Source organism: Electrophorus electricus, chromosome 19, assembly GCF_041902795.1.
Source record: "Electrophorus electricus isolate QZ-2024a chromosome 19, ASM4190279v1, whole genome shotgun sequence".
Classification (NCBI taxonomy): Eukaryota; Metazoa; Chordata; class Actinopteri; order Gymnotiformes; family Gymnotidae; genus Electrophorus; species Electrophorus electricus.
Window position 1 is genome coordinate 3,583,569 of NC_137515.1, and position 26,432 is coordinate 3,610,000.

At 42.3% G+C, this 26,432-nt stretch overlaps 1 protein-coding gene across 7 annotated transcripts in view; it reads right to left on the bottom strand.

Annotated features, from left to right (window-relative positions):
- LOC145652396 (uncharacterized) overlaps positions 1 to 23,354 on the bottom strand; it is a 44,213-nt gene extending 20,859 nt beyond the window's left edge. For 3 of the 7 annotated variants that reach the window (XR_014118665.1, XM_081702434.1, XM_081702435.1), the window contains exons 1-2: positions 22,876 to 23,354; positions 22,155 to 22,253 (exon numbers count right to left, since the gene is read on the bottom strand). Coding sequence is in view for 2 of the 7 variants with exons in the window: in XM_081702434.1 (XP_081558560.1) it covers positions 22,155 to 22,253; positions 22,876 to 22,938 (162 nt within the window). In the remaining 5 variants the exon portion in view is untranslated. Of the gene's footprint in view, positions 1 to 7,696; positions 8,316 to 8,660; positions 9,270 to 22,154; positions 22,254 to 22,875 lie in introns of those variants that run through there. The other 4 variants (XR_014118669.1, XR_014118664.1, XR_014118668.1 and 1 more) reach the window with 4 other exon arrangements.
- Between the last annotated feature and the right edge of the window lie 3,078 nt (positions 23,355 to 26,432).

The following is a 26,432-nucleotide window of genomic DNA, read 5'->3' on the forward strand; positions in this document are numbered from 1 at the left end:
AAAACACAAACACAGAGGTTGTAGGACAAGGGTGTTCTGGATGCGAATCCATTTATTTTTCAAGACATTTACATTTTCTTGTCTGCTCAAAATATGGATAGTGATAGAAAAAAAATAAAGGGAGTGAAGAAGACGAAGATGAAGGAGAAAAACCTGTGAGAGATGGAGAGATGCAGGGCTTTAAACCCACATCCACCACATGCTGCCTGCACACTCATTACATTCATAAATACGCCAACATAAATTATGCAATATGTATGTCATACACTTTAAATATTCCATAGTCCAAAATTACCCTATTGAGAATTTTGAGAGAAGAGACGTTTAATGCATCTGTTTATCTGAATTTCCAGGGTCACCTCCATCTTCTTATATTGTCTCATCACCACCTACAATTTCATATACACCAAAGCAGGAGGCTAGGGTCAAAGTTCAACAGGGACCAGAAAAAAGGGGAAAAAAGGTTTCCCCATGGGACAGGATAAACCATTACAAACCAGACAGGGGGGAATATCAGACAGACGTTCGTGTAATGCGAAACAGCCGTAATGCAGTGCCACCAGTGGGACAAACCAAGTGCTTTCTGTGCACACCAGAGGGGTGGCAGAAGCAGAAAAACACAGAAAATCAATAGCCATTGCATTTACTTAACTGTAATTATCTGTTGACACTATCAGACGATGCTGGCCAGTGTAAAAGATTATTCTGGCATAAAAGTTTGCCTTATTACTACAGTCATAGAAAGCTCACCACACACAATAATGGCACCCCTGACACATCCCTGCTACTGCACTCCTGTTGGACAACGCATACTACCAGCCTCCTCACATGTCTGAGCTGAATCATTCACAATGAAAATGAAATGTCAAACATTATTTTTACATGCCTCGTTAATCTTCGGCAAAAGCCCGCACAACTGGCTATGAGCTCCTAGGGAACATTAGAGCTGCTTCATATTCTGGAGGGCTCGCGAGGGAGAAGCTGTTATTTTTATCTCACAGCCAGAGAGACGTGCAACGGGGCTTCATCACCACTAATTTAATGTTGCCGCAAGCAAGGTGAGAACGCTGCACAGGTTAAAGCAGACGCTTTAGCACAGTGGGCTTTGTCCAGCTGGGGGCCTGCTTAAACCACAGACTGTACATACGTACACACACAGGTCTTTTGCTCAAACTGCACAACCAGCAGCGCTGATTAATTGCTGTACTTTGGTTCTGCGCAACTTCACAGACAAAAGGCACAAAATTATTTTTGACTGATTTGGTTTGGCAGCTCTGTCAAAACTCAAATAATATCAAGCCACTGCCGTATTTTTATATTTCATTCCATGACGAGCTGGCAGCGTCCGTATATTCTGGGCTAAACCTCTCCGGAGATAACAGGAAAGGTGGGAGGTAACGGACTTTGAAAAAGGGATCTTTACTTTCCCAGTGGAAAGGGGTCATGTCTTCTACCTTTCCTTAAATACTTGCAGAGATTTGCCAGGCAAAGAGCCAAGAAAATGACTTTCTTTGACCCAGCTGCCAATCACTTCCACGGTGAGGGCCCAGACTAAACAGACACCTCTTCGGGAAGCCCCATTGGCTGCGGCTGCCTTCTGTGGGTGGGGACAAGCACAGAAACTGGGCTGTTGACAAGGGAAAAAGGAAGGTGAGACTTGGTGCATGACACACGCTGAAAGCACACAGCCAACAGGAGCGCAGAGACTTGGTGCCCTGACACACACTGAAAGCACATAGCCAATAGGAGCGCAGAGACTTGGTGCATGACACACACCGAAAGCACATAGCCAATAGGAGCGCAGAGACTTGGTTGACCAAATAACTCTAATAAATGCATTGTTACAATGATGGTAGATGTCATAAGTTAATTTCATGTTGGTGAAGGAAATGACTGCTATTCCATTACCCTCATTCCATTTACATACAAAGAAATCTTACACTCATTTTGTGTTGCTAGGCAGTTTTGTTTTTTTTTTTGTTTGTTTTTTTTACTGTGGCAATAGAAAGCCAAACTGGGAATTTGAAGGGAATAAAAAAACAATTCATAAAGAAAGGTTGAACCAAAATCTCCACACCCTACCTCTAAGGCTAGGGATAAATTCTTTTGACGCTATAAATCGAATGTGAATTTCCTGTCTGGTGACAATCAGGATTAGCCAAGTCTCCATTACTAGTGAGAAATCAGGCTATTAAAAGGGAACTCCCTTTTAACAATGTCACAGCATGGGCATGCTGTGCTAATTTAATTAATATCGACTTTGAGAAAGGAAGGCATCTCTGCTAAGGTCTCGTTTAAACCACTTTCAATAGAACAAGCAATGACTTTGAGTCATTTTTGCAGGGTCAGGAATATAAAAGGGCATTCAATTAAAACACGATTCTTAATCAGTTCGTGAATAGCACGCATTGATTACCTGGCCAAACACTGCTAAGCATGAGCAACCATCAGACTTCGCTGTTTAAACATCTGAAAACAATCAATGGTTTATGAATTCCAAGCGTCCGACTCCGGAAAACATAAATGTGTCCTGCAAGTGACATGGTAAGATACTCTCATGATCAACAGTAATGACATTACACCCAGCCTGAGAGAGTATCATCTTAACTGACCCAGGCAATTAAAAATAATTCAAACAACACTGGGTTTAATTACCAGTGCTTCATTCCACAACACTTCAATGCAGCAGTAGTCAAAATTCACATCGTAAAGAAAGAAGGTCGCCTACCTTTGAGGGACTGCATCTTATGTTTAATGTACGCTGAAACTATGGGCATCAAATTCCTAACCACAACCTTTGGTTACTGGGATACTGGCTTGCCTCGTTTTAAAATGTAAATGTTGTGAAACTTGCACAAGTCAAGTGTTTTGTTCTTCCATGGTGTTATTGGTTACAAATAACATGAAGATAACACACACACACACACACACACACACATACGCGCGCGCGCACACACACACACGCACGCACGCAGACACAGACAGACACAGACACGTGCAGCAAAAAAAATCAAACGTCTGGATTACAAGAAGTTGAAACGTGTAATCTCCATGTCTATTTAAATGAAGGATTGAACAAATGAATGAATAAATGAATAAATAAATGAGTTGACTCAACAATTTCCAGCATGCAGTGGTCTACAGTCAGAGTAATCAACTTGTGCAGTCCTAAAATGCATCTGTTTCAGTTGGCAACAAATAAGAGCATTTATTCTGATATTTATCACACTTGCTACAAATGTGTTTTCTTAAATACTGACCCATACAACCCCACTGTCACAAATACCTACGTAAATACCTACAAAATACCTAAATAAATATAAGCCTTCGGAAAAAACGTTAGACATTTAATCCTGCAACCAAGCTCTTGCAAAGCAATCAGCTGTAATTTTGCACAATGGAATCTAAAGAAGAAAAACCCATAAACCATCAAACTTAAAATCTAAGCTTCTAAACAATACCTCAAAAAATTGCACTGCACTTTGAGACAGCATAACAATTTTAATCTTTAATCTTTTGAACCCCAGATGGACCAAGCTAAGTAAAATGCACTTTCAGGCAGAGCCAAAAATAAATAAATAAATAAAAACTATTCAACAGCATAAAATGACTTAATGGAGGTGTGTTCATATAAATATTTAGATCCCGTATAAACCCCCAGAGCACAGACCTGTTGTTTACATCTACAGACTGCTTTACATTCACAGAGCTGCTTTTCCTGCACTGACCTGATCATTAATCCTAAAGCCCTGACTTCCACTGCGCTGAGGAAAAACATTAAGTGTGAAAACTGTGGCACTTTCCGTTGCCTGAAATGTTGCCAATTCAGCAAAGTCTCGGAGGCCACTGCAGGAATGGTATACAAAGGCATCATTAGAATTCACCGCTGTTTTATGCACTATGTGGCGAATCAGGAGGCAAAATTGCTTTGCATTTATAGAACAAAAATAAAGAAAGAAAGAAAGAAAAAGAAAAAACGACCACCTTGTAACTGGCAAAAAATGTCGTTTAGGTACGTACTACATGATGGAGTGTTTTGTAAGAAGGGAAACAAGGTCGAATCGCACTGATGTACACAGAGCAAGATAAGCATGTGAAATGCTGGAGGCCGAGAAGAAACTGGCACAACTCGCTCACAATCGATGCCGGACACATCAACACCATCACGTCAACCCAGATAAGGCAGTTTGATAATTATAATTCACAAATCATGTTTGGATTTCGAGTTGCATAAGGAGAGCAAAACTAAACCGATTGAATGTGTGTCAAATCTGCTTCCAGATTTGTTAGTTCTCAGCTATAGACCTTATCTAATAATATACACCACAATTCCAAATGAAAGCCCAAGAAAACTAGAAAAAGGGATTTGTTTACTGGAAACATGGGAGTGGACAGTTAAAGCAGAGGAATGAGGAAAAGCCATCATTTTTAGTTTACAAGCGATGATTGGAACTCCGCAGTCAAAACATTTGTCTTTCATTCTCTCTTGAAAACCGTATTAGGGTGAAATGAGAACTTTAGCTGGGTTAAGACCCTAGTCGTGGGGCAACATGTTTTTGCTCCAGCAAGTGGTTCGCCCCCTGGAGCACCGCGTTGTGATCGTGGTCGTCAGCAAATCAAACAAGAACTGACTGGGTTAAGATTATGGCTGCCTGGAGTTACCACAGGGCCTCCCCTGCTGTGTTACATGTTCTCAGCTTCTTTTGTCTGGCGTTAACCCGTTAAATCCCACATAAGAGCCCATTGAGACAAGTGTCACATACCCCGGGGGGCCATTTTGTTTGGAACAAAGATCTTAAAGGGGTTACATAGCATTGCAACTGATCCTCCCCACGTACGTCCTGGGGTTTGTATTATTCTTAATGCATGGTCTGAAACAAAACCAAGATGAAGTAATGTCAAGTGACAATTCTCTACCTCTCAGACAAGAATCAATAGCAAAGGTTTCTGCAACTGGAAACTGGAAACAAACCACCCAGCATCTAAATTTTCCATGATTTATTTGCATTTCCAGTTACTGAGTTACTAAGTTTCTTGATAAAGGTGATGTCATTCTTACAACTGAATTAATTCTGGGAAGTCTGGCGTTATCATTTGGCATGGAGGTGCATGGAATTCGTCTTCACGTTAGGAATGCTGTCTCTCAGAGAAACTTCTTTGACCCTTTGGATTGTACCAAAAGTCTCAGTATTTATTCATCTGTAAGCACCACGCAGTCCTAGTTGCACTCATAACTATTTTCTATTGAGCCTGCCGTCCATGATGTCCTGAGACTTTAATGGATGGCATATGATGGTTGTCATGAAGAAAGGCTCTGTGCCGTATAGAAGGTAAACACAACCCTGGTGTAATTACCACACTGCAGGCCTCGGTGATGAATGACAGCAGGCTCTGAGACCGATGGCAAATTACAGTGTTAAAAATAGTCCATGATCCCAACAGGTCAGCAGAAGTCATGACATGAAAAGTCTCTGCGTATATTTATATAGGAGTGGGCACTCTGAGCTAATGAGGCCCAGTAACCCAATTAGTGCCTTGTCCTGATCCCTCTCCAAACGGGAGCAGTGACTGAAAGTGATCTGAACGGGGGTATGGAGCTGAGCCTCCCTGAGCTCCCAACCACGAGGCTAGTTGAACACGGGGCCTTCGGATAACTGACCTCTCCCCAAAAGCTTTACGGTACTACGGCCTGACTAACTCTGGTGGTATTCTGAGAAAGTTGGCTCCAAGACAAGTAGGAATGCAGCAAGATCTGTTTCTTTTAACCTACGTGCACATTCTGAAGAAATGCTTTATGATGGATTCAGTAGATAATGACCGAAATTGCTTAGCCGTTTTTGCAAGATTCGACAAACAAGCCTTAAGTCCCGGCTGTGGTTAAACAATCTCATGGCCATTCGATGGCAGAACTCCAAACACAACTCTGGGGTAGCTTCTGAAGACATTCATGGAACAAGCCAGATTCACACGGCAGGTCAAGCACTATATCATTAAACAGCATTGTACGGGCAAGCTAACGTTTGTGTTTGATCTTGCAGCCCCACTGGAGAGCTCTTGACTCCGACCATCGGCACTCTCCAACCCTCCATCAGTCCCACAGCCTCGCTGCGGCGCGCCGCTTTTAGATGCTCGCATAAAACATGGGGGACTTCACAAAGCCGAGCTTCCTCTCATGGTTCCTCTAACAAACTTCTCTCTGTCCTCTCACCTTAAATCCCTTCTGGCACACATTCCTGGTCCCATGCCAGGATCTCCCCCCCCCACCCCATCCCCAAAAAAATCCCGGAGGAAGAAAACCGGAGGAGAGCGTGAGGGATGCGGGCACTTCGCTCGGCGATACCAAAGACGAGGCGCGCTCCTGCTTCCCTGACGCCTCGCTGAAGGACACCGGAGTCAGACACAACACGCCACACATTTAGCACACGTCTTTTTCAGCCACATTATCCACGATCACAAGAAACACCTAATGACAGCCGGCGGGGATGTTCACGGGCCACGCTCATCACTTATGCTTAGCAGACGTTAAACATGATCTTTTAAAATATTTACGATGTTTTCATGATTAAATGTTAATTCACATTTTCCATTCCCTACTTTTATTTCTGTAATCAATTTAAACATGTAGATGATCAATAAAGCCAAAAATACCACAAGCTCATACAAAGATGATTTATAATAATTTACTTAATATGTTATTTTGATTACATTGAGTTTTTTGCCCTCGTTTAACAGGTGTTTGTTGCAGTCTGCTAAATCAGTTCAAATTTTTGATACTACATCTTATGAGCTCAGTTAAAATAAATAAATATTTTTAAAAAAAGAGTACACAAAAATATCACACTGAAGTGTCCTTCGAAACAGGTTCAATTAATATCCACAATAGAAATGGATAAAGACAAGTGTCCGATTATGCATTTATAAGCATCATTTCAATGCTGTTACAGAATTATTAATAGTAGTATTCTTTGCCTCTTATACAATTAAAGTTATGCATTTGTGGAAGTCATCTTCATTAAAAGCCCGTGGTCCCCACAAATTAGCACGGGGTTTTCAGGACCTGCGTTTTTGACTCATCATGCAAGAACTACTCTAGATATTTTATTAACTGGAAAACAGTTTACTGGACTCTCCCTGTTTGTTTGTTTTTTTTTAAATTTATTTAAATGGAGTCATCATGTGCATTTAGAGATAGTAACATCTAAAAACACTGCAAAACAGGATTTTTAAGGTTCTTAATCATTTATGTTAAATGGTGTTGCTTATAAGAGGACACATTTGCGGTTATTTTTGTTTGTTTTTGTTTTGTTTAATTAAACATGAAACAGGGAATGTTCCACATAATGTACATAAACATGAAACCTGTTCATTTATCTGCAAGGCCAGTTATACACTGAAGCTAATGCAAGGGGAAAGCAGAACGCTCTCCGTAATCCTCAAGGAACTGTCAGCAAAATCAAGACAATATGAACATGCAGATCTTTGGATTCCAGCAATAAATAATTTTTCAAAGATGATTTAACACCATTTCTTTCTCTGGCCTCCTTTTTTTTTTGCATAAAGTCCCAAGTCTCAGTAATCCACAAGTCCGGCCGCGCAAACTAAAGGCAAGAAGCGTCCCGAGGTCTGCCCTGCTTTGCCACTCTCCCCCTCTTTGTGTGCCACGCCGCGGCTCATTTCGGCTCGGAATTAATCCTACCGCAGCTCCGTGAGCAGGTGAACTCAGCCGAAGACTTTCCCACGATCCCGGAGCAAATCCGCCGCCCTGAGCCCTTCCGAGAAGACGGCCATCTGTCTGCTCTGTTTTCACTCTGGGAGGGCAAGCGTCAGCTGCGAGACCAAACTTCAACGTTCCAGCACTACCCCCACAGTGATATCCCACCCCCCAAAAACCTCACACACCCTTCCCACAAGCCACGGCTAACCACAATTAAAAACACACACTGGCCAGTCCTCCACTTTTTCACACGTGAAATATTCCAAAATTCTTTCAAATGTTTTGCCAGAAATTAAATGAAACATGTAAAGAAGTCAGAACCAGTAACATTTTGGTCAAAAGTAAAATAATAGTATTTTTTTAAAACAGAAAAACAATGACTAGAATGAGTGAAGAGTTTCTCTAACATTTTTTGATGTTGCATTTCATGATTAAGACCAAAACAGATTAAGAGATTAAGAAAACATTATCTCTACGAAACAAAACATTTTGACTTCTCATTGCAGACGCTGACCTATGTCCCCCTCTAACGCAATTCATCTTCACAACATAAAAGCGAAGACAAACAACCCACTCTTCCAACACACACACCCACCCACACACTCCCCAAACCCCTCAAAACCTCCCCGAAACGGGCAATCTGCGTCCACAGAAAATATCTTACTCCAAAATAAGAATTTGATTCCAGTGAGATCATGTGACGCACTCCTCTCTACCTCCCTCTCTCTCTCTCTCTCTCTCCCTCTCTCCCCCCGAACTGCCATGTGCTATCAATTTATTTCACTCATAAAGCGCTGCGATCGGGAGACTGTCCCGAACCGTGTCCGCTTAAAATGCGTGACATTGCCTTGGTGGGAGCATGAGAACAGAGTCTCCTCAATAGCAAGGTCTCCATGCTTGGCCCGTAACCATGGAAGCAGATGCCTCCTCTCTCTGCCCTCCTTACCTCGCGCTGGCCGTGGGGTTGCTCCCCATTCAAAAGAGGGTGCGCCCCAGCCTCTCTTCATCTGGACCGAACTTGCCTGCTCTTCAATGGGATCCCATTCAGCAGGTCACCGGTCTAGACTTGTTTGCACGGTCCACAGAGCAGCCTTGATGTAACCCTTGCTCTCCGCCTGCCACGGTAACAGCCGCGAGACTGCGGACTGCGGGGGTGGGGGGACACCGGAGACGCGGGTTTGAAAAGGAGCGACGTCCGATTTTGCCATTGTGGCTTTTCATTCATCGATCGAATGAATATCGAACCTTCTGTCGGTGGATGTGTGAAACGGATAGCTTAGCAAGCATTTTTTCTCTACCCCTCTGGTCAGAGCAGTGCAGGGGGTCAAACGGCTCGCTCATTTTCTCATTTCCAATTTCATTCTCATTAAAGTTCTTATCTGGTTGTTTAATTTTTTTTTTGCTGTGTGTCCTTAGACTCTTAATTGGACTTTTTTGTGAAAGAAGCTAATATGTAGCATTACAGCAGACATACAGTTCATGATTTGCTTAGCAATCATTTTTTGATTCTGAACTTATTTGAGAACATTTTCTTGTTTCTACAGGAGATTTCAGTACTGTTATGAGTCATATGGCAATATTAAAGAATATTACATTTTTATTATTATCTTCATATGCAAGATATAATTGTTCACTGATGGACAGTATTACTGATTTTTAACATCTGCAATTAACAACTTAAAAAGAAAATTTTAATTATCTAATTGCAATTTAGAAAAAAAACCCAATTTGTAATTGTTTTAATACAAATATGTAATTTAAATTAACCTTCACTTCAAAAGAAATAAACATTATGAAAGGTAATTCCTTCTTTGGAGCATTATGCAGTTCTATAATTTTGCACAGGAAATTTTGAACACACTATTAATAGAGGATAAATGATTTGACAACATATCGACCATGTCCTCAGTGACAATTCTCTCTAGTCTGAATATTAAGAAGCAGGCAGCGCACGCGCACACACACACACAGTTGCAAAATTTAAAAGTGTTTCACCACAAAGGACCGATATATGGTGTTAGAGACAGTGATGTAAAACATCACCAACAACACAGAATTTATCCCAGACTATTTTGACAATAATACAGATTTTGATTTATTTATTTACTCCTTTAAAAGCATTACATTTAATGTACAATTAATGTTTTTTTATTTTAAATATGGTGTTTTAAAAAAAACACACGCATGAACTGGCATGAATTAATGAAAAAAAAAAAAGATATCTTTACATTTTTGTGGATAATTAAACTCCAATGATATTTCTAATTGATCATTTTTCATGCCACAGCAAGAACAGGAGAAACTTAAAAAGGAAAACCCAAATCTGGCAAGACAAGCCTGCATGGAGTTAACCTGGTCTTCAGCACCACCATCAAGCTTCCTTTTGTTGCTTTTATACAAAACATTTAAAACCATCTGAAGCTGATGGTGAGGTCCCCGCAGCCCATCTGACCCGTTGCCATGGAGGTGAGAGAAGGGGGGTGTGTGCAACGAAACCCCGGGCTGAAAGTGAACAAATTCAAAGGCAATGGAAGGAACAGAAGCAGCGAGGTGCGAAGACAATGTCATTGTTCCCGGGACTTAGCAGGCAAGCAGAGCAAGGTGAGCTAGCCTGTGAGAGCCGTCGCTGCGGTCTGCGTCCACGAACAGCCCGCATAAAGGGGCAAAGCTGGGTTCGCACCGGACGCGCACGGGTTCAGACCTCGGCACTAAAGAACGCGGACGGAAAAGCAGAGAGAACGTGCTTTTTCCTGACACACAGACGGAGCGCCATCTGTGACGAAAAGATTTTAAAACAGCCTTTTTTGTAGCATAGCGTCCAATGTTTTCACAGGCAACTGTTTTTCTATAGTAAGATGTTGTGCAAAGATTCATTTAAAAACAGCAGTCATTAAATACTGAAAATTATAACTTTAAATATGATGTAAAAGAAAAAATTAGGATAGCTGTTCCTAAAACCCTTTGATAGTAACTCGTATTTGATTGCTATTAAAATGTATTTTCCTTTAAAAAGTAACAAAGCAAATAATTTTTTAGAACAAAATGACAATAACAAAAAATGTACAAATACTTTCCTTAATTTTAAAACAACAGTCTATAAATAATTTGCTTTCTTTGAAATTTTTCAATTATTCAATTAATTTTTCAGTTAAATTGTCCTGATTGTTATTTTTTGTTGAACTTTTATTTAGTTGAACACGAGAACACGCACAAAATACATTATGCAATTTATTTCTCTGAATCTACTTGTGTAGATCCCAAAAGGTTGTGTAGATCTTAAAGGCTACAGTATTCAAACATGGCTACAAAAAGAAAGCATGTTTGATTTTTTTTAAATGATTTTTTTTCCCCCGTTCTTTTCTCTTTTTTATTATGACGATCTTATAGTCATTTCTTACAAAAGAATATTCTGTGGTGTGCATCAGCCATCATGTATATTGCACAAAACAGTGGGGGGAAAAAAAAAGACTAAAGTGATATGAGACAGAAGGACAAGTTCTTCGCTAGAATTGAAGGTAGGAACAAAAACAGAAGACGCAGCCAGTCAGCATGGAAGCGTTTCCACGCAGCCCGTGCGGAGAGTCTGGGGTGGCTGTCAACCACGGCTAAGCACATGGGCAGCCCCGAGCTCTCCCTGTCTCAGGTTTCCCCTCGTCCACCACATTAGGGACATCTGAGGAAACCTGAGTGACCACAGCCAATTCCAGAATAAATCACAGGCAACTCTGCTACTAAACGTGTCCCAGGCTGACTTGTTACATAGAAATATGTGCAGATATAATGAAATGAGCACAAAAACATGTGTGGTTTCCCTTAAATTAAATTTGTCACCGGAGTCAATGAATCAAACGCTTAAATACATCATAATATTAAATGTACATCTTCTATCGCGTTTGTGTCTTATTTGAATGCTACCAGAACGAAAATCGATTCAATGGTAACAAGCATTTTCCTTATGGAGTTCTGCTCCCTGTTGTGAGCTCAGCCTAAACCATGACCTACAAAGAAAACCGGTGGAGCAGAAAGCCACAGTGAGTCCAGCCTCTGACCCAAAGGCAGCGAGAAGGTTCCTGGAGGATGCTTGGTAGGAATGCCACTACCCTGAAAGGGAATTTTAGAAAGGCCCTGAACAGGAGTCTTCCTCCGATGGGTTATATGAGTTATGTCCAGAGGCAGTACCCAGGGTGTCATCTCGGGTGGAAGGATGGGGAAGTCCCCCCCCCACCAGTTCCGTGTGAATCCAAAGCTACTGAAGCTCCATTATGACAGAGTCACTTGGAATCATCCTCCCTTTTCCTGGAGCCCCCCATAACACCCCACCCACCCCCACCCCTCCAACACACACATACATGCTCCCCCCCCCCCCCCCCCCCACAGCACGTTAAAGGCACATGTGCGTGAAGCACCCCAGCGCCATTACACCACGGCTGCCATTGTTACAGCAGCTCTAATGTCAACATTACCTCACTTACCCGGCACAGAGCGAACTAATGGAGCTCACATTGTTTGAGGCAGTTTGAATGCTAATAAAATAAATGGGCAGAATGGGGCTATTTACAAAGAATATCATTCTAGGTTAACGGAGAAGCAGAGAATGCAGCAGTGCCACTTTGATTTGTAAATCCAATTATAAGATGACACCACGGTAACATTTCAGCTGATGCACTTAATTCAGGCAAAATTATGATGAGGGGAAAAAGAAAAAGACTGAATTACTCTCAGTAACATGCAGTTCAAAACCACGAGCCATACGTCTGACTAAACTAAGAGATTAACGAAAGGAGAAAATCAAACCGCATAATGTGAGCCACAAGGTCAGCTCAGCAAAGGGTCGCCTTTTTTGTGTGCGTTTTTTAAATTTACGCTAGAACAAAGCAATATTGCTGCTGCGAAAAACACCGAGAAGCTTCTTGATGTAAACAAGAACATCCTCTCCTCTGACACGCTGCCACTCCTGAAGTGTTTAACCAGCCAGACCCTGTGGCGAGAGGAGTCTGTCACGACGCTCCTGAAAGAGCGCGTCTTCTCGATGACACTCGGCTCCATAAATGACTGTGGGAACGAGCGCGCCGTCTGCTTCTCCATCTCATTCTTGTTTTGGGTTGGTTTTTTTCCCCGCTCTCTTCTTTCAAAATGAGGCTAATGGCGATACAGCGAAATGGCCCAATTTGACTTGGAGGCAAATCTTCCCAACTCATTCAACATAACCCGATATTACCGTCACTCTTCAAACAGTTCAGAAGTCAAAAGTCAAATGAGGAAAATATGTTGGCAATGCATCCATTAATTTTGCCTCTAAAATATAATACTCTGAGAATGTGTTTTATATTTATATTTAGAAGTGCTACGTTTATAGTGAAGATAAATGCACTGAATTTGCATTTTAAATTGTATTCATTTATGAATACTAATATTTGTAACATATGAAATGCTTATTTCAGTTTCCCAGTTTAATGAGTCTAAGACAAATGGCAAAATTCAAAAACTTTAAAACCCCTTCATTCTAAGTATATATTATTTCTTTTGCCTTTAAAAAAATGCTTCACTGATAACCATTCGAGCTACAACCATTTAAGGTATTTTGCGGAAACACTGATTAACACAATCAAAAAATATAATGTGATGTGGCAAGGCAGGGCTGATATTAGTATTATATCCACCAGGACAAATCTTGTTTGGTGCGATCCGTGCAATCGAGCCAGTCAGAAGCCCCACCCGGAGGCTGCATTATGAAGAAGGTATGCATGACAAAAACATTTAGGACTGCCAACATGTTTCTTTTAAGTTTGGTGTTGGACAGATAACAGTGCATTCAAATCGTCTGGAACATAAACAGCCTGTGCTGTCTTCTTTGGCCATTTACGAATGGGCTTTTAACAATGATAACATCACTATCAAAATCACACCCTGAAACAACAGACCGCAGAGAGTATTTGTTACAGGAAGAAAAAGAAAACTAGTTCAATAATTCATAAATGAATACATAAAATGTTAATGCAACATATTCTGTCCTACACCGTGCTGACTGCATGAGGGAGCAATTATGATATGAAGGCTTCAATCAATACAGCATAACCTGAGAGGCTAAAAATGGATGGAGATATCCTCTGTAAAACCATGTTTGAAAGGCGATCGGCGGAGCACCGGGGAGAACTCCTCAGCTGCTCAGGAGCAGAGCAGAGCAAGACAAAACGTTGCCATCGGAGGACGGAGGGAAACAGAGAACGCCAGAGCAGGACGTGTTGCGGTTGGGCTTTGAGTGTGTGTTTGTGCATGTCAGAGAGCGAGAGGGGGAGAGAGACACGGAGAGAAGCCACGGAATACGCTTGCTTTTCATTTCTCCTCAGGACTTGGGCTCGGGTGGGCAGCGTCTGTGAGCCGTGCGAGGGGTCAGGCCAAACAGGCCTCTATTCATGGACAGATCAAGTTTATGTGAGAATCTGCTCCTCCTGTGCCCCGCATTACCATATGAATACTTCATAAAATCACTGCCTGAACGTGCAGGATGCTGTCACCCGGGAAGTCACGGCGAGGGCCAACGGCTCGAAGAAAGGGGACGAAAAAAAGCCACAAAACAAAACAAAACAAAAAACCCTCTTTGCTTTGTGTCTTGCCACACAGAATACACTGCCTAGTACCTCCCCCTCCCCCCAACACCACAACTGTTTCTGCCATATGCACATCCAAAATGGTGCGCGTGCGCCCGGGCACGCACACGCGCACACACACGCGCGCGCATTGCTAGTTCTTGCTCATACATACCCACAGGTCAATCCAAATGTCAGTGGAGCAACTTGTCAACACATACACACGCATACGCACACCCACGCCAAGTACACGCGACCGCAGACAATAAAAATCCCAGCTGTGCTAGTCGCCCATGCAGCAGCGCCCGCGCCCCCGGCACACGCAGGTTTGGATTTTCGGGAGCACCCCCACGTGAACAGAGAGCCCACGATGATGACGTGTGGGCCTCACCACGCGCCCTTCACCCCACATCCCCTGACGCCGCATCAAAGGGCAGCTCGTGTGGAATCCAGCACCGGGGCAGTGAGATAAGGAAGACAAACCAGACACAGCAATGAAGGGACTGGGTAGAGAGAGAGGGAGGAAGCACACAGACCTGCCTCGCCGCGCGCTCCCGCTTTGTTATTTTGGCCGAGACCGCGGTGAGCCGACATGATGGCTCCTGTAGTGAGCATGACGCAACCCACACACACACACACACACACACACACACACACACACACACACACACACACACACACACACACACACACACACACACCCGCCCCTCCTCCGCCCTGCCGTCCCGCGCTACCTCCGTCTCTCGCTGCCAGCAGCCCAGCGGGTCAGGTGGATGACCCTCCTGCCCTTTAAGGTGTACCTGTAGAGGTGAGGTTGTCAATTAAAGCCAGGCAGGTGGGATGCGGGGTGTGAGGAAGAGAGGGTGTGTGTGCCGCTCGCCTGCCTGCCCTGCAGAGTGACGCGAGGCTGATCAGCGGAGTGGGGAGTGCGCGACCTGCCCCGACACCTGGCCCTGATGTAGGACACCACAGCACAGAAGAGTCCAATTCAGCAAGGCTATAGAAGCCTCCACACTCGAGTGCAGAATGTGTGTGTGTGTGTGTGTGTGTGTCTCTATTCCATACTGCTCAAGCCAGAGTGCTTAAGACGAAATGCCACGTGTCTTGTGAATGCTTGTGCATTTGTGTGTGTGTGTGTGTGTGTGTGTGTGTGTGTGTGTGTATGTGTGTGCCTACATGCTAAATGTTTTTAGACCTTTGATGAGAAAAGGTGTCCGCTGTCAAAAAATAAAAACAACAATTCAGCTAGAATCTGAGCATCACACTACACTGGCATAAACATTCTACCTCTTCAATTTTTTACATTCAACCAGAAAGAGCAAATATTATCAAATACATCAGTCAGTGCAAAATGCCTGCTGCCTGGTAACGGGAAGATAAACTTCCACAACTGAACATTATGCAACAAGTTTTAAATGCTTAATTTAAGACACGTTAAATAAGATGTGAAATCGAATGGAAACGATACATAAGCAATTTGTGATTTAGTTCAGAGTTTAGAAAGCAGTCAGTTAGTCTGGGCAATGTTACATAGAGGCCTGTGCAAAAAACCCCAACATAATTATATTAACAACAATAGTAGTAGTAATAAAAAATAATGATGGCGATAATAATAATAATAATAATACTAATAATAATAATAATAATAATAATAATAATAATAATAATAATAATAACGATAATAATAATAATAATAATAATAATAATAATAATATTATCGCCATCATTATTTTTTATTACTACTACTACTACTATTATTATTATTATTATGTTCCCTTAACTCTAGTACTGAACCCGAGAACCACCACAGGCCGCGTCCGCACGCCACAGAAACACAGAACAGCGACATGACATCAGCGCACTGTCATTTCAAAGACACACTCAAGGCTCTTGTGATCCACAGACCCTCTGCCACAAGCCCAGATGATGCTGACACAACTGAAACCTTAGCCCGCACAGCCTTTCATCAGCCAGGGGGGTTGGGGGGCTCACATGAGCCCAGACCGCTACCATTAAGGGCTGATCTGGTTACAGCGTGGTCTGGGAAGCCAGACCAGTGCGCCCCCAGCGCCAGGCACGGGGGCGCAGGGTTCGCCACATGCCCCTGACGATAGACAGCGGCAGGCCCGGCCGGTCCGCTGCAGGCCCGAACCGAACCGCCCCGACCCGGGACGGGTCTGGGAGCCGGCTGCCCACCCTACCAGCACGGGCATATGTTTGGCTCTCAGGCCAGAAGTAAGTGAAACCAATCACGGAGCCTGTAAACAGAGACACAAATCTTTTCCCCCAAGGAGGGCCTGGGCCTGATTGGATTTCCTCTCGCAGAGAATACTTTCATATCGCTGTTCTTCTCATTGCACACCATCAGTGCCCCGTCTCCATCTACAAAACGCACAGCGATTTTCCTTGAAAGGGGAGAAATGCTCCCTGAAAAAGATACATTTCCTTTCATGGAAGCTAAATGCATCATACAACGTTTGAATGACATTACCAACAAAACATGCTCGGAAGAAGAAAAATCCTCACACACTGAAGGCCAATGAAAGGCTTGCCACGACATCTTATCGTTTAATAGAAAATAGATACCAATTACAATAAACAATAAAAAATAACTAATAAACTTGTGACAACATATTTTCTCTTCAACATATAACCTGTGGGAAAACTGGAAAATCTTTGCACAAAACAGCAAATCAGGTAATTCTGATATATATATATATATATATATATATATATATATATATATATATATATATATATATATATATATATATATATATATATAATAATTGGAGAATTACCTGATTTGCTGTTTTGTGCATAGATTTTCAAGATTTCTACATATATAGTATGGTTTTAATTCTAACTAACTTTAAACATGACAAAATGACAGACATGATCAGATCCTTGTCACATGACTTTGTTCTTCAAATACAAAATCTTAAAAATCAAGCAGCATTTCACTGTACACCCTGAACAGGCACGCGTCCGTCTGGTTAACAGGTAGGCCACACCATAGGCCTCGTTTTCTCTCTCAATCTATTCATTGCCACCATTTAATTTATTTTCAGTGCATAATCCTTTTACTCTTAATAGCAAATTTAATAGGCCCCATGACCACAGCACCAGACTGGTCAATACAAAACCAGACAAGTCATTACTTCACACGGCGTTATCTCCTGTAGCTGGAGACGTGGCGTACACAATAGCAGGAGCCAGGCAGTATTAGGTTTCAACTTCCCAGATCTCCCTTTATTGCCTCTAAACCTGTCTCACAAGAGCCCTTTAGCTTTGTGTATGCGCACATACACACACACACACATACACACACACACACACACACACACACACTGGACTGGTCTGGCAGGGTCAGAATTGTCCTGTATTCAGATTAATCTTCTCGCTGATGTACAACTTTTATTACTTTTACTTGTGTGGTCTAGTCAGTCTAACAAATCAAAGATGTCTGGGGAAAATGTTTTTATTTTTGAATGTAAATTGTTAAATGGTAAATTTTAGCTTTTTAAATTAAATAAAGCAGTCGATATATTAACTGTCAAAAATGTGACAGTTGTAAGAGAGATTATGAGAGAGTTTCATGGGGAAACTATCATCACTATGTTCTGTCTTCCTTACAATCATTTTTGTGTAAAAGAAGAAATGTTAAAAAGGATTTAGCTTAAAAATAGTGTGCTTTCTGCATGCAAAATTCTAAATATGATGAGGGAAATACCAAAAATATCAAATGATTTCTTTTAATTATCTTAACAGAAGGAAAATCGCCATTTTGCTGTTTTTTATTTAAAAATGTTTTTTTCTTTTTTTTTTTTTTACATTAAAAGTATATTAGATGACAGGCTAATAAACTAAATACTAAAAGTAAGTTGCACATAAATTCTTTCAATAATTATAACGGTATTACAATCTCATAAAAAGTCATGAGTCAAGGTACAAATGCTCACCAAAATGAACAACAAAAGAACTTCAAAAACAACTAATTATTTTTGGTCAACACAGAATTTGGTGGATTTACCATTCCAGCACGCTGTTTCCTGAACAGTGACGTCATTCTCACCGAGTCCAGAGTGAAAACGAGAGCAACGCGACTCCCACGTGATGAGACAGATTTACAGCTCCCCCTCAGAGCCAGGAAAACTACCAGAGCCCTGACCACGACAGCAGCAACCAGTAGCTCCCTCCCCGTGCTGATCCTCCAATTACTGCCAGACAACAGCCGTAGTTAACCTCACGACGAGTTACTTGGTGCGGTCAGTGTCTCACACCAAATATTTGCCTTTGCCTTTTGTGTCTGGAATACTCCCCTTTCTTTAGTGGCTGCTGTTTCTGCCAGGCCCCCTCCTGAAAACCAGCCTAATGAAGACTACCTCTGCACGGACCCTACCCTTCACGTCTGACCATCAAAAGGACAGTTCAATGGGATAGAAAAGCAGCCTACTTGTTTTGGGTGGGCCAGGACAAACGTGCCCAGGCTCGGAAGCACGGGGACGCGTCTTCCATGTGCAACAAGCCCCTGCCGAGGACCTACTAATGAAGAGGAAGTGACAGCACAGTCTATACTGGTGTAGCATCACCATGACAGCAAAAACAATTTTGCACACGTAGTTACAAATGCGAGTGCTACAGCATAAATTAGCCAAATGGCAAGTTTAAAACAACCGCAAAGGTTACAGTAGAGCATAATGACATGGTTAAAGCACCACGTAAACGTTTTATATTTCTACGTATTGCGATTGTCTAGCATTATGTATCAAAACAGAACACTCATCTAGAATTTGTTGGTCAGGATGCTCACATCCGTTAGGAGATTCATTTAGTATATTTGATCAGATTCTGGGCCTTGCAAGAGGGAAACATACATTTAGGAGTGCAGTCTAGTTACTCTGGGATCACATGGATAAATAAACACTTAGAAATGCTGAGGTTTTTGTTTCAAACCAGTGGTGTTGTTTCTAATGGAAGAAGCAACATTCAAATCCACTGAAGGCTAAATTTAACAGCACAAACGTTGCCTGTTCCTTGTGTCTTCTGCTGGAAGAGTAAAGTCCAGCTATTTGTGAACAAGTCCTTTCATTTACATCTAGCCACATGGGGAAATGGTGTGTAGCCAGTGTCTGTGGTAAAATTGTTGGGGGTTTCAATCTCTTTCTCAGCCTCTTTCACTGAGCTTTGTGCCATTCAAGTGGGTTGAATAAGAAAGGAATCACTGCGAATGGCCACACGGTCTCCAGCTCAGACATGACATCATCCCTTTTATGGCTCGCCCGGTGAGGGACAGTGTGAGGGAGAAAGCTCCTTAGTGGCATTTCTCTGATAACAAAACGTGCGTGTGTGTGTGAGTGAGAGAGCGAGAGAGAGAGACAGACAGAGGGATAGAAATACAAAAACTATAAATGGGGTACCTCAAATGGTACACAATGGATAAGTCCACAAAATCAATGATTGATACAGTACCATACTGTGCCAGAGACGGTACAGGGATCGAAAAATAAAGCATTATAAAAAGGGTACAATGTTATCTTTACTCTAAATTGATGAGGGAATCATTTACAATTTTAGATATGTTTACACCTAAAACACTAAATAGAAAATAAATTATGACTAACAGCACGGAAGGCCAAATAATAGCTGGGTAATTAGTAAGAAAGATGATTTTATCAACATAATTAGAGTGTCTGGTGGAACTTGTATTTATCTCAACAGTAGCGAGTCCACGAGGCCTACTCGCGTGTTGTGAAATGTAAAGATTATAACAGAGATAAAACTCAAAAAGGGGAAAAAAGAAATATCACTTCACTCAGATAAAGCCTCTTGCATCTGAGTCGAGGTTTGAATAATGTGTATGGTACAGTAGTGAGTCTTTAATATACAATGAACCACACCAGAATCTATTGGGATGTGCTGGCAGAAATCAGCTGCCACCATGCACGTCTCGTAAAGGATCACAGGCGTGTCCCAAAATCCAGCGAGGCACCTTTAAATCCTGAAACATTTCACGACCGTGCAATTCTGAAATTCCACCCGAGCCAATTTAAAAACGTTCTACTTTTTAAAATGTGTCCGCCAAGGCCAGATACTGTAGAAACGTAATACCCAGAAAAACACATTCTAGGCGGGGTCCATGTTCCTTGGGCTGCTACAGACTAGCTGGAAGCTAACAGCTCATAAAACATTGTGGCTAATTGTGGTTTTCTTTCTTTTTCCTCCAAATGGCAATACGACACATTTACAGGTTGTGAAGCAGTTAGACACACTGTGCACCCAGTGTTCTGCTTGTTGGGGGAGCACAATGTCAAACTCACATCCACCTGACTATCCGTTAGATCTGAAGCATCACACCCACACAGGCGCGCACCCACACACACACACACACACACACACACACACACACACCTTCTGTCCCTTTCCCTTCCAACATTTCCGACCAAAAACAAAATATCTAAGTCCTCCTTAAAGGCCAATCAGGAGCCAACTGTACACCATGCAGCACATTTCAGAGGAAGGAAACTGTGTAGCTCAAGAAAAGCTTGTGAAAGTGTGTGTGTGTGTGTGTGTGTGTGTGTGTGAACGAGCGCATGCATACACATGCACCGAGTGAGGTGGAGATAGATGTGTTTTAGAAAGGTCTGAGCAGCAACTTGCTTTATGCCTGGAGACACTTCAGCAGAGAACAGCAAGGACCTCTGCCAAATATAAACCCTTTGCCACAAAGACTTCATAAGAATTCATAAACCCTCGATAAGAAGGTGTGCAATTCTGCTACTTCAGAAGACAGTGACCTATATGCCTAAAATGGAGAACCAGATTCAGTGGAACCCATTCTCTGTGTGTATTTATAAAACTCTGATGATGATAGTTAAGGCACAATATCCCACTTCAGATGCAAAATGTTGTGTCCTAAAAAATGTTAGCATCTCTGAAGCCTTGGTTAAACCTCTCACTCTCTTTTTTGATGTAACTTTGTTTCCATGCCCCCTGGCCATGTTCTAAAATGCCACTGTAGAGAAGGGTACCAGTCCAGAAATGTCTGTCAAAACATTTAACCGCTGTGTCACAAGACCGTCTGAGGGACGCACCAAAAAGGTGAAGATAGTCTCACGGACCCCCTCCACGCACCCCCAAAAAACGGACCACATAACTTGGCTTTGAAAGGTCAATGCACAAGTAACTTCAATGCAGAAATTCGGTTATTACATTAATTTGTGAACATGAACTGACAAAGCAACACCTGCAAAAAAACCTGCTCCATTTTTAAATGAGGCTGTGCTTGAAAACGGTCATATCACTGCAAAAAGCTCAAGCTCAAAATAAGAATTATGGATACAATGAAAATTGTAACTTCTTCCAGAGCAAATCTGAAAGACATATAAATAAACAGAAGGTATATATAAATAAACTAATACACTTGGTAATAGAACAGAAAATACTTCAAAATACTTAAAAAGTCAAAGAGCTTTTCATAAAATTGTATTATTTATACAACATTCTTTTTTTTTTTTTTTTTTTTCATTTTTGACTGGACAGATTTAAAATTCTCTTTATTCTGACTGAGATTCTCTATAGTCACCACGCAGGCTAATAAATAAATTGCCTCTACAAGTTTGACAGGGTTTTTACAAGTTCACTTTCAGAAATCAGCGCATTTGGTTTCTGTGTACTTGTTAAGAGCAGAACCCTGAAAACTAGACAACAGTTTTAGCTCCGCAGGCCTTAAGTACTGTCCAAGCGGACATGTGTTTCTAAAATACTAACAATGTTCAAGGCCTAAATGACATTAGAAATAATCACGGAATTAACTAAGAAAATGAACCGGAGTGTAACATATGTAAACATACCTTCCCCCAGCATGTTACAGCCGAGTCAACAACACTTCCTATTGCAGATATAACCAGTCCAATTCTCTGCAGGCACATGGCAGCTACATAGTTGTGCAACTGTAAGCAGTGGCCAAAAAAAAAAAAGTTTCTGAAAAAATGTCTCCCATTCATTGCCAAGTTCAAATGTGCATATATCACCGAAGTTGTGAATTGCATTAAAATTGTACTTTAAAAGGTAATACAGCAGAACAAAGCATCTCAAGCAGGGCAAGAGGCCTTGGGCAGATTTATAATCAGTCGTTATCTGATTGGATTCTGTATTTTGGTATGTACAAACACACCAGACGCCCTTTTAGGGCCATGACCCTACTGCATAGCATGGCTGGAATTCAAAAAAGCACAAAGCGCTCTTTTCACAGCAACCCTGCCACTTGGTGAAAATGATAAGGCAGCTGGAATCTGCGCTTAGGAAAAGAAAAAAAAAAAACCCACTTATGTAGAACTCGATCAACGCTCATGACATGGTCAGAAAGAGTAAATGAAAACACAAAGCAAGCCAGTCCTGGGCATCGCTGGGAAGGTTTTAGGTTTGGAAAAGAACGGCTCTTTGTGTTTGGGTGCATGTGGGTGTGTGTGTGTGTGTGTGTGTGTGTGTGTGTGTGGGTGTGTGTGCGTGCGTGTGCAGTGTGTCCAAGCAACTTTAGCTGAACGAGGGACAGAGCAGGAGAGTTGTACTCACTGAATTGAATAAGAGTAGCCAGCCACGAGGAAGGGAAAAGAATCCTTTCTTGTCCTGATCCATTCCATGTTTCAGTGCTTTCGTAAGAGCTCCATCCTGGAAGGAGCCGTAGCGGCGAGCCCGAGGAGGGGGGAGCCGCTGCACCGAGGCCCCCGGAGAGGTAGACGCGGCGCTCGTCCGCCCGACCCGCCTGTCCGGCTGGGAACCCGGCTTCTGCGTGCGCCGTGCAGCTGCGCTCTTCCAGCACCCAAGTCCTGCCTCCCACCCTCCCTCTCGCCCTGCTCCGGCCCCGGCACAATGCACTTCTGTGCCGCGGCCAAACGTGGTCCTCTCCCCCCCCCCCCCCCCCCCCGAAAATGTACCGCGACACGTGAGGAGAGAGGGAGGGAGGGAGGGAGGGAGGAAGGGAGGGGAAAGAATGAGAAGAAAAAAAGAAGAAAGATAGAGGCATGCCTCGTGGCAAGAGGAGCAGGTTTAAGTTTGTGTCAGCCCCCTGCACATCCCCCCCCCCCCCCACTCGCCTCCGCCACCGCCTCTCGTTTGTGAAATCCCTGCTTTTCACGAGTGGGAGGGGACAACCACAAAGCTATTGGGCGAGGAAATGCCGCACAATCCCTGCCGGCTGAAACTTCCTCCCTTGCGCTGGTAATAAGCACCGCGCGCCCCGGCCCAGCAAGCAGGAATGCGAGGGCTCCTCTCAGAGAGGCCCAGTTAGACGAGGCTCAAAGTCACTTCAGCATGACCTCAGGGTCAGACACAGAAAGAGAGTGTGAGTGAGTGTGTGTGTGTGTGTGTGTGTGTGTGTGTGTGTGTGTGTGTGAGTAAGTGCGCGCACGAGAGAGAGGGAGGGAGAGAGGGAGAAACAGAGAGAGAGAGAGTGTTGGGGGGGGAAGGGGTTAAATTTAGTCTAGCAAAACCTCTTGACAAGACATGCGACTAAAGTAAATAGGGCACTACTGAAATATGAGGAGGAGAACATTGGAATACTGACAATATTTTTGTTATTACATTTAGTTGCTGTATATAGGTCTGAAGAAATGTATACCTTTATTAAAAACAATTACTCTCTGTGATAATTATGTTTACAATTATGTTGAATCAGCCTCGAAAAATGAGCTAGTTTGGAGTGAAAAGCTGATGGTGTCTAGCAGTACTGTCATTGTCAATGTTTCTATTACCGTGTGCCACACCACTGTGGAACCAGACTAAGGCTATTCTGACAGCACGCCATGAACTGAGCAGAACTGAGAATATAGCTGCATAGCTGACATTCCAATTATGCAAACCACGCTTCATCAGGTCACGGAGGGAAAATACCTCTATACCTTCATCAAGGCTTTTAAAAAATGAAAATCATTAAATTAAATGATACATAACTGTGCATTGACAGTGTGGGATATCAGTTTGAAAGTAATGCATCCAGAAATTATAGGATTTAATATCAAGTAATTACAGTGTCTAATGTATTATTAGAATTACCATAATTTGTCCTAGAGGCAAGACCAAGACCAGAGAGATGAATGTTTTTTCCAAAACACAAAACACCTTCTAAGTGGTTATATGTAGTATATCTTGGTTGACTTGTAAATATTTTATTTAATAAACATCCTCAGATGTTCTAAAAGACTTGAATGCCACAAACAAACCACTGTTGATCATGATCTGAACATTCTCAGAGCCTTATTGAGAAAATAGCTCAAGATATAGTGCATCTTTCAGGGGACTCTGCAACTGACAAATACACCTGAATGAGTCAGATGATGGATGCCGATCTCTGGCAATATCTGTTAAACAGAAATGACTGTTGAAAAATGTACATAATTAATACATTCACTGTAAAGGTTTGGCATGAAAACAATGCTCATTATTCACAGAGCCAACATTTTAAAAAACTGTCCCCAAGACTGAGATTTTTGTCATATATATCTGTCAGAGTGTTGATTTAATAGATGGTTGCCTAAGAACATAACCAAACACCTTTAGTGCACACTACTCACAGACCGTGCCAACTGGATTGCAGGTTACATAAAACTAAGAACTGGCAACATAAACAATGAGTTTTAAATATTTACATGGCAATGAATAAGGTAGGTGAAAGAATGAGAGAGAGAGAGAGAGAGAGAGAGAGAGAGAGAGAGAGCGAGAGAGAGAGAGAAAGAGAGAGAGAGAGCATTTAGGGACAGCGTATACCATGTGGTTTTCAAATTAACATTTCTGTGTATGTTAAGTGCATGTCTTTTTCCCCCAATGCTTTCAGACCGAACCACTTTCTGCTGAATAGGACATTGGCATAGCAGCTAATGGCATGTTTGTGGTTCAGAGCCAGGAGTTCCCTTACGCCATCTTGCAAAATGGCGCCTCTCTCTCGATCAGGCAGAACTGCTGAGCCGAACGCCCTTTACCAATCGGCCAAGTTTCCCCTAATGCGCCGGTGACACTAGACAGACACACTGCATGTAAGTGGCATTTGCAAAAATCCCAAAATAGAGAGACAGGAGTGAGCTGTAGCTCATCACTCACATGACTTCAGATAAAACTTCAAGTGTCTCACTCGGAGCAAGTCTTCATAAAAGCTACTTATCTTCTTTCAGTCTTTTCATTCAGATCGAATGAAACACTTTACCAACAGTTAATAAAGACAATGAGATTTGCAAAAAGTATGCTTTTAGGGAATAAAATAAAATGGCTGCGTGGCAATGAGCTTTCAGGAGTTCCACTGAGCTTAGCAGGCAGTATAATTCCAGAATAAGAAACAGAACCTTTAGGGGTGCTCAACCCCAGAGAAGGGGCCTCAAATTATGATCTATAGCTGGAAAAAGTATGGAAATGAGAGGGTACGAGCATATGCCTTTACCACAGCAACACATCAGGGAGGGAAATTTATGGACTAAATGTAGACAGGCTTTTTATTCATTCGTCCCAAGATCACAAGAGGAAGTTTTCATGAGATGCTCGTGGGCTTTCAACCATACACGCATTTTAAAAAAAGAAGACCACGGCACTTCAAAAATGTCAGTGCATTAGCGGACTATAGAAGACTGTTTGCATGGAATGCACTATGTGAGAAGTTCACAAGCACCCTTCAAAAGTTCAGTGAGTTCGTCCTAAAAGTTCAGTGAGTTCTTATTTCGGTAAGTTCTTCTTAAGTGTAAGAAACAAAACAAAACAACCCCCTGCCAAAAAAACCAAGAGGGCACAAAAGAGTGAATATGTAACAGAGGGTGAAGAAGGTTTTGGGGCAAATGAAGCACGCTTTGATTTACCATAAAGAAAAAGTGTAAAAATTAAGAAAAACAAAGCAAGGGGCAACAGCTATCCAAGATCACTTATCAAAATCACAGAGCAAGATTATCACAGAACCAGACTGTCTACAGTCGGTACTAATGGGGGGAAAAAATGAGATACTGCTCACAAGGACAAGGCAAAAAGGAATATCCCAGCTGTGCAAACAAGCAAAGACATGAAGGCAATACTAAGTTGACTTCTGCCAGTGCTATGAGCTAAACTGTGCAGGCTAAATGATATGTGGAGCAAAATTCATTAGCGCATAATTGTAA